This window comes from Papio anubis, chromosome 20 (genome assembly GCF_008728515.1).
Source record: "Papio anubis isolate 15944 chromosome 20, Panubis1.0, whole genome shotgun sequence".
Classification (NCBI taxonomy): Eukaryota; Metazoa; Chordata; class Mammalia; order Primates; family Cercopithecidae; genus Papio; species Papio anubis.
The window spans coordinates 41569941-41581197 of record NC_044995.1 but is presented as its reverse complement, the minus strand read 5'-3'; the positions used below and the strand labels follow the sequence as shown (position 1 = coordinate 41581197).

General features: G+C 61.2%; 1 protein-coding gene and 1 long non-coding RNA gene across 2 annotated transcripts; one reads left to right on the top strand and one right to left on the bottom strand.

Annotated features, from left to right (window-relative positions):
* Positions 1 to 57: 57 nt before the first annotated feature.
* Positions 58 to 4820, bottom strand: LOC116271696. Its single transcript, XR_004180386.1, has 2 exons — positions 4651 to 4820; positions 58 to 3710 (listed from the first exon to the last, which is right to left on the bottom strand). It is a non-coding gene; the product is annotated as an uncharacterized LOC116271696 (long non-coding RNA).
* Positions 3920 to 11042, top strand: ICAM5 (intercellular adhesion molecule 5). Its single transcript, XM_003914871.5, has 11 exons — positions 3920 to 4365; positions 5311 to 5580; positions 5749 to 6069; positions 6301 to 6588; positions 6887 to 7141; positions 7280 to 7528; positions 7981 to 8226; positions 8323 to 8601; positions 8684 to 8923; positions 9623 to 9889; positions 10602 to 11042. Exons 1-11 carry the CDS (start codon positions 4284 to 4286, stop codon positions 10877 to 10879), a joined length of 2775 nt encoding a protein of 924 aa, XP_003914920.1. The 5' UTR covers positions 3920 to 4283; the 3' UTR covers positions 10880 to 11042.
* Positions 11043 to 11257: the final 215 nt, after the last annotated feature.

The window sequence follows — 11257 nt, the reverse complement described above, 5'->3', positions numbered from 1 at the left end:
GCTTGGGCACTGCTGTCTACTGACCCCAACCCTTGATGATATGTATTTATTCATTTGTTATTTTACCAGCTATTTATTGAGTGTCTTTTATGTAGGCTAAATGAACATAGGTCTCTGGCCTCACGGAGCTCCCAGTCCTAATCACATTCAAGGTCACCAGGTACAGTTGTACGGGTTGTACACTGCAGGAGGGTGCCTGGTGAAAAGATCAAATGGGGCTGGGACTTCTCATTGGCCAACCTGCCTTTCCCCAGAAGGAGTGATTTTTCTATGCGCACAAAAGCACTGTATAGACTAGTAGTGGTTACAGGTTCAGGGATTACCCAGTGAGGCCTTATTCCTCCCTTCCCCCCAAAACTGACACCTTTGTTAGCCAACTCCCCACCCACATACATTTCTGCCAGTGTTCACAATGACACTCAGTGGTCATTCCTGGACATGAGTGCCCAGGGACTATGCCCAACCTATGCCTTGTCCTCTTGTCCTGTTTGCATTTCACTGGGAGCTTGCACTCTGCAGCTCCAGTTTCCTGCAGTGATCAGGGTCCTGCAAGCAGTGGGGAAGGGGGCCAAGGTATTAGAGGACTCCCTCCCAGCTTTGGAAGCCTCATGCGTGTGTGTGGGTGTGTGTGTATGTGTGTGTAGACAAGGTCTCCCTGTCACCCAGGCTGGAGTGCAGTGGTGCAATCATGGTTCACTGCAGCCTTGACCTCCTGGGCTCAAGTGATCCTCCCATCTCAGCCTCCTGAGTAGCTGGGACCATAGGCTTACACCACCACACAAGGCAAATTTGATTTTTTTTTTTTTTTTAAGAGACAGGGTCTTGCAACATTGCCCAGACTTCCTTTGTGTTAATAAAGCTTTCTTATCTGCCTCAGCCTTGTGTGAGTTGAGGGGAGGTGTCATATCCAGCTGGAGCCCTTTCTAAGCAGCCACAGCCAGATCCTCCCACTTCCTCTCCCAAGAAAACATTGTGGGTTGATGGCCATACCCTGAGGTTCTGGTCCAAATCTGGGACGATTCTATGACCTTCTGGTCTCTAGTGAAAACTAAAGACTCCTCTCCAGAAAAAAAATTTGGTTTTCAATGAGGCCTGGAATCTCATTCTTGACCGGGGGAGGGGAATTTTTGCAGGACTCCCCGGCCCTCCGTTGGGGCCTCCCCTCTCTCTCTAGGGTGGAGTCGAGGAGGCGGGGCTGCGGGCCTTCTTATCTCTAGAGCCGGCCCTGGCTCTCTGGCACGGGGCCCCTTAGTCTGGGCTTTTTGCCATGGGGTCGCTGTTCCCCCTGTCGCTGCTGCTTTTTTTGGCGGCCGCCTACCCGGGAGTTGGGTGTGCGCTGGGACGCCGGATTAAGCGGGCGCAAGGCCCCAAGGGTAGCCCTCTCGCGCCCTCGGGGACCTCAGTGCCCTTCTGGGTGCGCATGAACCCGGAGTTTGTGGCTGTGCCGCCGGGGAGGTCAGTGTGGCTCAATTGCAGCAACAGCTGTCCCCAGCCGCAGAATTCCAGCCTCCGCACTCGGCTGCGGCAGGGCAAGACGCTCAGAGGGCCGGGTTGGGTGTATTACCAGCTGCTCGACGTGAGGGCCTGGAGCTCCCACGCGCACTGCCTCGTCACCTGCGCAGGAAAAACACGCTGGGCCACCACCAGGATCACCGCCTACAGTGAGGGACAGGGGCTCGGTCCCGGCTGGGGTGAGGGGAGGGGGCTGGAAGAGGTGGGGGGAGGGTAGTTGACAGTCGGCTCTTTAGGGAGCGACCGCGGCCCTCACGCAGAGGCTCCCCCTTGCCTTAGAACCGCCCCACAGCGTGATTTTGGAGCCTCCGGTCTTAAAGGGCAGGCAATACACTTTGCGCTGCCACGTGACGCACGTGTTCCCGGTGGGCTACTTGGTGGTGACCCTGAGGCTTGGCGGCCGGGTCATCTATTCCGAAAGCCTGGAGCGCTACACCCACCAGGATCTGGCCAACGTGACCTTGACCTACGAGTTTCCTGCTGGACCCCGCGACTTCTGGCAGCCCGTGATCTGCCACACGCGCCTCAATCTCGAAGGCCTGGTGGTCCGCAACAGCTCGGCACCCGTTACACTGATGCTCGGTGAGGCACCCCTGTAACCCTGGGGACTAGGAGGAAGGGGGCAGAGAGAGTTATGACCCCGAGAGGGCGCACAGACCAAGCGTGAGCTCCACGCAGGTCGACAGACCTCCCTGTGTTCCGTTCCTAATTCTCGCCTCCTGCTCCCAGCTTGGAGCCCCGCGCCCACAGCTTTGGCCTCCGTTTCCATCGCTGCCCTTGTGGGAATCCTCCTCGCTGTGGGCTCTGTGTACCTGTGCAAGTGCCTACCTATGAAATCCCAGGCATAAAGGGGGATGTTCTATGCCGGCTGAGCAAGGCAAAAGAGGAATATGGAACCATTTGGGGAATCGGCCAGACATGGTGGCTGACGCCTGCAATCCCAGCACTTTGGGAGGCTGAGGCAGGAGAATCGCTTGAGCCCAGGAGTTCGAGACCAGCCTGGACAACATAGTGAGACCCTGTCTACGCAAAAAATACAAAAATTAGCCGGGTGTGGCGGCCCGCACCTGTGGTCCCAGCTACCCGGGAGGCTAAGTTGGGAGGATCGCTTGAGCCCTGAAAGTCGAGGTTGCAGTGAGCCTTGATGGTGCCACTGCACTCCAGCCTGGGGTACAGAGCAAGACCCTATCTCCAAAAATAAAATAAAAATAAAAATAAATATTGGCGGGGGGACCCTCCAGAATCAATAAAGACTTCCTTAACCAGCCTCTGTCCTGTGACCTAGGGGTCCACATTACCGCCATTCTTCGGAGGAACTTTTTTTTTTTTTTTTTTTTGCGATCACTTTCTCCAAGTACCTTGTCTCCCTGAGGGCACCTGAGGTTTCCTCACTCAGGGCCCACCTGGGGTCCCGAAGCCCCAGACTTTGTGTATCCCCAGCAGGTGTCACAGAAACCTCTCCTTCTGCTGGCATCATCGAGTGGGATCAGCGCGGGCCCGGGAGGGCCACAGGCAGGGGCAGGGTGGGGTTCATGGTATGGCTTTCCTGATTGGCGCCGCCGCCACCACGCGGCAGCTCTGATTGGATGTTAAGTTTCCTATCCTAGCCCCACCTTCAGACCCTGTGCTTTCCTGGAGGCCAAACAACTGTGGAGCGATAATTCATCTCCAAAATAACTTACCATGCTGGGGTGAGACCACGAATGGTGGGGAGGGGAGGGTCCCGTGGACATATTGAGGGACATGGATACGCAGAAGAGGTATCCATGTAGTGGCAGCCGGGAAGGGGTGATCAGATGTCTACATGGAATATCACAAACTCGAATTCTGAAGATGTCCTGGTAGTCACCCGGCCAGATGAGCACATGGAGTTGGGGGGTGTCAAAGCTTGGGGCCCGGATGCGGAGTCAAAAGCGTCACCGTTGGTCCCTCATTCTTGCATGGAGGTCCAGGGCCCCCGCCCACCGAGCAGAAGGCGGACTCAGGGGCGCTCCAGGGTGGCTCGAGCTCACACACGCTGAGTAGACACGTGCCCGCTGCACCCTGGGTAAATACAGATCCGGAGCCGAGCGGATTCTAATTTAGACGCCCGCGAACGCTGCGCGCACGCACACGTGTCCTCGGCTCGCTGGTACTTTCGTCCCGCCCCCTCCGTCGCGTGCCGGGGCTGACCTGGAGGGGGGCTTAGGAGTGTGGCTCTGCGGGGTCAAAAGGAAAAGGATCAGTGAGAGAGGCATCCCCACACCCTCCCCTAGAACTGTCCTTTCCCTAGCCAGTGCCCCCCAAATCTCTCTTACCCCCAAATGCATCCCCGCACTAAGGGGGGCTGGTGGGAGGAGCTACATGTGGGGGCGGAGCTCGGAGTCCAACTCATTATCATGGCATCTCAGCCAGGGCTGGGGTAGCGGTTTGGAAAGGGCAACCCAGCATCCCCCGATCCCAGAGTCGCGGCCGGGGATGACGCGGGAGAGCGTGGTCGCCCCCAGAAGGCTCCGGGCCATCATGCCGGCCTCCACGTAGACCCCGGGGGTCGCTCGCTCCTGCCAGCTCGCCTTCACTAAGGCCAGGAGCTTAGCGCAAGCTCGCCTCCCGCCCCTCCACCGCCTCTGCCGCCGCCCCCTCCTTGGAAACCAAGTTACCAACGTTAAACCAATCCCCGAGCGCAACTCTGCCTCCCCCACACCCCACCCGCCGCGCCGCGCGGAGCCGTCCTCTAGCCCAGCTCCTCGGCTCGCGCTCCCCTCGCCTCCTGTGCTTTCCCCGCCGCGGCGATGCCAGGGCCTTCGCCAGGGCTGCGCCGGGCGCTACTCGGCCTCTGGGCTGCTCTGGGCCTGGGGCTCTTCGGCCTCTCAGGTAAGAGTCCCGCTCTGGCTTGGGGTGGACAGGGCGGGGGCGGAGTCCCTGGACCTGGGAAACGGCCTCCTGTCCCTCCCAGCTCCGCCCTCGTCTCGCTCCCACGCCTCTGCCCCCACCTGGAGCCTGAGTCTTCTCCCCTTCCCCCTCCTCCCCAACACACACCCGAGTCCCAGCTTCCCGACTCCTCGATCGCCCCTACCCGCTTCGAGATCCTAGGTGTTCTTCCGCACCCAACCCTTCGCCCTGGAGACCCAGTGTCTCTCCTGTCCCCTCCCCGGGTACCTTCTCACGCTCTGCTGTGCACCATGGTCCACGAACTGGCATCTTCCCCACTCGCGGTCCGCGAAGACTCCATCTCTCCAACTACCGTGACTCAGAGGCGCTGTTCCCGCTCCACCCAGAGCCCTGGCAACCGGGTCCCTCAGCTGTTCCCGCGGTTCCTTCCATGAGCCCAGCCCTGCGTCCCGGCTCCGTGTTCTTCACCAGGTGTAGGGTCCTTCCTGATCCTTGACCCAGCCTCGTCTCTCCTTTGCCCTTGCCGCAAACGCACTCTCCTCGTATCCCGGCATTCTGCCAGGACCCTGAGAATCTGTTCATCTCCCATCCCCCACCCGGGGTCCCCTTCTCTCAGCCTTGCTGTGTTCATCGGAGACCCCACCTTTCCTCTCCTCTACCCCCTCCCCCATGCTTTCCCGCCGCTCCATCGGTGCTTTGGAGGCCAGGGCTCTCTGCTACCACGTCCCAGAGACACCCTCGAGGTTTAGACTCTGGGAGCGCGCCTTTAAACCGGAGGCCTGGGCAGGACGCGGGACGCCTGGGTTCTTTCCCCGGCTGCAGCCTCTCCTCCTTCTCCCCGCCCTCCGAGAATCCTTGACTCGACATAGGGGCGCTAAGATGTCAGGGAGTTGGCTCCCCAGGCTGAGCCCGCGTTTCCCTGGGCAGCGGTCTCGCAGGAGCCCTTCTGGGCGGACTTGCAGCCCCGCGTGGCGTTCGTGGAGCGCGGGGGCTCGCTGTGGCTGAATTGCAGCACCAACTGCCCTCGGCCGGAGCGCGGTGGCCTGGAGACCTCGCTGCGCCGAAACGGGACCCAGAGGGGTTTGCGTTGGTTGGCGCGGCAGCTGGTGGACATTCGCGAGCCGGAGACCCAGCCCGTCTGCTTCTTCCGCTGCGCGCGGCGCACACTACAGGCGCGTGGGCTCATTCGCACTTTCCGTGAGTTCTGGGTGGCCACGCGCGTACTCCACTACTTTCCCTCCCTCCCAGGCCCCGCCCCCTGGGTCCCAGGGTCCTCCCCTTCAGGCCCCACCTTCTGTATCCCACCCCCTCCCCTGGGTTCCAAGTTCCGGCATTCCAAGAGCGGAGGACTCTTCCCTCTTGCAGAGCGACCAGATCGCGTAGAGCTGATGCCGCTGCCTCCCTGGCAGCCGGTGGGCGAGAACTTCACCCTGAGCTGTAGGGTCCCCGGCGCCGGGCCTCGTGCGAGCCTCACTCTGACCCTGCTGCGGGGCGCCCAGGAACTGATCCGCCGCAGTTTCGCTGGCGAACCACCCCGAGCGCGGGGCGCGGTGCTCACAGCCACGGTACTGGCTCGGAGGGAGGACCATGGGGCCAATTTCTCGTGTCGCGCGGAGCTGGACCTGCGGCCTCACGGCCTGGGACTGTTTGAAAACAGCTCGGCCCCCAGAGAGCTCCGAACCTTCTGTGAGTGGGTGTGGGGAGGAGATGGGGACCAAGTGGGATCGGGTCGGTGTTTAGGAGGTTTAGAGGCAGATACATCTGAATGCTGGTAGTGACTTCAACCCTCACCGACTGAGCTGTTGCCCCCTCCGTGCCTTGAGGATGATAATACGATAAGATAGTGCATGTCAAGTGTTTAGGACATATTGAGCGCTCGGAACACAGTTCGTTCAAACTTGGTTCTTCGACCCCTAGCCCTGTCTCCGGATCCCCCGCGCCTCACTGCTCCCCGGCTCTTGGAAGTTGGCTCGGAAAGGCCGGTGAGCTGCGCTCTGGACGGACTGTTTCCAGCCTCAGAGGCCAGGGTCTACCTCGCACTGGGGGACCAGAATCTGAGTCCTGATGTCACCCTCGACGGGGACGCACTTGTGGCCACTGCCACAGCCACAGCTAGTGCAGAGCAGGAGGGTGCCAGGCAGCTGGTCTGCAACGTCACCCTGGGGGGCGAAGATCGGGAGACCCGGGAGAACGTGACCATCTACAGTAAGGAGGGAGGCGGGGTCTCCGCGGCTCGGAGGTGGGACCAGAGGAACGCGAAGGCGGGGCGAAGAGTGGGTGGGACCTCAGTACCAGAACAGGCGAGACCCGAGTGTCCCGAGGGGGCGGGGCAGGTGGGGGCGGAGACGTAATCATTGGGGTGGAGGAGCCTGTACAGCCTGAGAGGCGGGGCGCGGTACCCTAGTTCCATATCAGCACCCCAGGATTCAGGCAGATAAGAGGCGGGCCTTGATCGGCGGGAGGGACGTGGTCAGTATACTCCGACTAAATGCTCCGCCCCCAGGCTTCCCGGCACCACTCCTGACCCTGAGCGAACCCAGCGTCTCGGAGGGGCAGATGGTGACAGTAACCTGCACAGCCGTGGCCCAAGCCCTGGTCACACTGGAGGGAGTTCCAGCCGCGGTCCCGGGGCAGCCCGCCCAACTTCAGCTAAATGCCACCGAGAACGACGACAGGCGCAACTTCTTCTGCGACGCCACCCTAGACGTGGACGGGGAGACCCTGATCAAGAACAGGAGCGCAGAGCTTCGAGTCCTATGTGAGTTGGTGATAACCCCTCGCCCCACACCTCCTGGTAATTTCCAAGGACCCGCCTGCTCCCTGGCCATGTCGTGGAGGCGGGGCCATTTCTCACGGTCCACGTCTAAGCCTCTGTAACCCCACGCCCTGCCCGCAGACGCCCCCCGGCTGGACGATTCGGACTGCCCCAGGAGCTGGACGTGGCCCGAGGGCCCAGAGCAGACGCTGCGCTGCGAGGCCCGCGGGAACCCAGAACCCTCAGTGCACTGTGCGCGCTCCGACGGCGGGGCCGTGCTGGCTCTGGGCCTGCTAGGTCCGATCACTCGGGCGCTCTCAGGCACTTACCGCTGCAAGGCGGCCAATGATCAGGGCGAGGCGGTCAAGGACGTGACGCTGACGGTGGAGTGTGAGTGGGGGTGCGCAGGGTGCATCTCTATCTGGTTCAGGAACTGGGGGGTGGCCAGCTTCCAGGGAAGAGTAGGAGTAGGGTATGAGGTGTCCCTTTGGGTGGGGTTTGGGGAAAGGGAAGAGGCTGGTTAGTGGGGTTGGGGAAAGATCTTGGAGGATGGAAGAGACCGGGTGGGCGTGTCCCTAGCCCAGGGCGTGGTATGTGGGCGGAGTCTTGGAAAGACGGGAGGTCCAGAATGTTAAAATTTTTAGACGGAAAAAGGCGCCCCTGGTGGCTCAGGGAGCTCCCAGACAGAGTGCATGGATGGACTAGCGTGACACCCCCTTGGATTGGCGTCCAAGGGTTGTGCAGGAACAACCCTTAGTGGAAACCTTGAAAGGCCAAGGAAGATCTAGGGACGTCAGACTTGCCCCCAAACCCCAAAGCCAACAATACGCTCCCTCCTCCAGACGCACCAGCGCTGGACAGTGTGGGCTGCCCAGAACGCATTACTTGGCTGGAGGGAACAGAAGCCTCGCTGAGTTGTGTGGCGCACGGGGTACCGCCTCCTGATGTGATCTGCATGCGCTCTGGAGAGCTCGCGGCAGTCATCGAGGGGCTGTTGCATGTGACCCGGGAGCATGCAGGCACTTACCGCTGCGAAGCCACCAACCCTCGGGGCTCTGCGGCCAAAAATGTGGCTATCACGGTGGAATGTGAGTAGGGGCACCGCGGAGTGAGGCAGGATCTGTGGGACAACCCCGGCTGGACTTCCTGGCCCGCGTGTGAGCCCCTGCAATCCTGTTTCCCAGATGGCCCCAGGTTTGAGGAGCCGAGCTGCCCCAGCAATTGGACATGGGTTGAAGGATCTGGGCACCTGTTTCCCTGTGAGGTCGATGGGAAGCCACAGCCAAGCGTGAAGTGCGTGGGCTCCGGGGGCGCCACTGAGGGGGTGCTGCTGCCGCTGGCACCCCCAGACCCTAGTCCCAGAGCTCCCAGAATCCCTAGAGTCCTGGCACCCGGTATCTACATCTGCAATGCCACCAACCGCCACGGCTCCGTGGCCAAAACAGTCGTCGTGAGCGCGGAGTGTGAGCGAGGCCCAGGCGGGTGGGGAGCGGGGGTGCCCCACGGTCCGGGCACTCCCTGACATCCCCCATGGCTGCTTTGCAGCGCCACCGGAGATGGATGAATCCACTTGCCCAAGTCACCAGACATGGCTGGAAGGGGCTGAGGCTTCGGCACTGGCCTGCGCCGCCCGGGGTCGCCCTTCCCCAGGAGTGCTCTGCTCTCGGGAAGGCACCCCGTGGCCTGAGCAGCAGCGCGTGTCCCGAGAGGACGCGGGCATTTACCACTGTGTGGCCACCAATGCGCATGGCACGGACTCCCGGACCGTCACCGTGGGCGTGGAATGTGAGTGGGGGCAGCACTGGATGGAGGGGACACGGCCTCGGAAGAATGACTCGCAGCGGTGGGAGCATTCAAGGGCACCTTTCCCAGTCCCATTCTCGGGGACAGGGAATTCCAGCCTAAACCAGGGGTAATGAAAATTCTAGCCAGGCGCGGTGGCTCAGGCCTGTAATCCCAACACTTTGGAAGGTTGAGGCGGATGAATCACTTGAGGCCAGGAGTTGGAGACCAGCCTGGCCAACATGGCGAAAACCGCTCTCTACAAAAATCCAGTCGTGGTGGCGGGCGCCTGTAGTCCCAGCTACTTGGGAGACTGAGGCAGGAGAATCGCTTGAGCCTGGGAGGCGGAGGTTGCAGGGAGCCGAGATCCCTCCACTGTACTCCAGCTTGGGAGACAGAGTGAGACTCTTTCTTAGAAAAAAAACGAAAGAAAATTCTAGGGAATAGGAGCACGGCCCTCCTCAATCCTGGATTAGAACACTGGCCTGGGCTTCACCTCCTTCCTTTCAGTGAAGAAGGGCGAGGAATTTTAGCCGCAACAGCAGCCTGATTGTCGGGGAAGGAGGCTCTGATAGGAGGCAGGATCCTTTTGTGCCCATCAGAGGCGCGGTGGTCTCACATCGATCGTGGTGGGCCGGAGCAGGGCATTTGATCAGTGGCTGGGCCGGCGCTAAGCCCCACTTCACCTTCTGTGCCCTTCAGACCGGCCGGTGGTGGCCGAACTTGCTGCCTCGCCCCCTGGAGGCGTGCGCCCAGGCGGAAACTTCACCTTGACCTGCCGCGCGGAGGCCTGGCCTCCAGCCCAGATCAGCTGGCGCGCGCCTCCGGGTGCCCTCAACATCGGCCTGTCGAGCAACAACAGCACACTGAGCGTGGCAGGCGCCATGGGAAGCCACGGCGGCGAGTACGAGTGCGCAGCCACCAACGCGCACGGGCGCCACGCGCGGCGCATCACGGTGCGCGTAGCAGGTAAGTGGCAGCTGGGGAGGGGCGGGGCGAGGTATCTGCGAGGGGGCGTGACCTGGGAACTGAGGCGGCCGACCCCGCCTGCCTCCCTCTCAGTCCAGGTAGATGAGACGTAAGTGGGACAGAGTAGAAGTCAAGGGTGGAGCTGTTGATCACACTTTGGAGGGTGGGAGATGGAGGTGGCGGGGGGGACTGAATTCAAGGGGAGGGACCCTCCAGGGCTGTCAGTACTGCAGGAAAGGACTTAAAAACTTGGAGTGGATTCTGCGTGGTGGATACTTGACCCAATTCACCTTCCACTGTGGGGAAGATTGGGGAGGGACCAAAGTCATTGGATGATGGAGGGAAGGGTCAAGATCGCCTTCTCTCACTTCCTGAAGCTCCTGGGGCTGGATTCTCTCTGGGGTGGGGAGAACCTGACCTGGTCCTGCCAATCCTCGTTTTCTGAGGGATGGGGAGAGTTGACTTGTCGCTAAGGGGCTAAGTGTGGTCACCATTTTATGTCACCATGGGCTGAAGTGCGATGTAAATTGAGTCTTGGGTCGCCCTGGCACTGGGAGTGGCCTTCCTGCGTGGGGTCTCTCCCTTCTCCCAAGGCCAGCCAGTGAGCTCCCCGGGGCATAAGGACTGACCTCGTACCTGTGAGGGGGCGGGGGACGGTGGGGGAAGCCCCCCCGGAGCTTGGTCACCCTCCGCGAGGGTCTCCACCCCGCAGGTCCGTGGCTGTGGGTCGCCGTGGGAGGCGCGGCGGGGGGCGCGGCGCTGCTGGCCGCGGGGGCCGGCCTGGCCTTCTACGTGCAGTCCACCGCCTGCAAGAAGGGCGAGTACAACGTGCAGGAGGCCGAGAGCTCGGGCGAGGCCGTGTGTCTCAACGGCGCAGGCGGCGGCGCTGGCGGGGCGGCGGGCGCGGAGGGCGGACCCGAGGCGGCGGGGGGCGCGGCCGAGTCGCCGGCGGAGGGCGAGGTCTTCGCCATTCAGCTGACCTCGGCGTGAGCCGGATCCGCTCTCCCCGCGGGCCGGGGGATGCCCCCCAGACGCACACGGGGGCTTATTTATTGCTTTATTTATTTACTTATTCATTTATTTATGTATTTCAACTCCAAGGGTGTCACCCCCATTTTCTACCCATTCCCCCAATAAAGTTTTTATAAAGGAACTCCCGGTCTCCGCCTCTGTTTCTGCAAGGTGGAACAAGCCCAGGGTTCCAATCGTGACCTCCCGGGTTATTCATTCCAAAAGCGATTTTTGAGGGGGCCGGGGATGATGGCTCAGGCCTGTAATCTCAGGACTTGTGGGAAGCCCAGGTGGGAGGATCCTTTGCACCCAAGAGTTTCAGACCAGTCTGGGCAACATAGGGACATTCTACAAAAT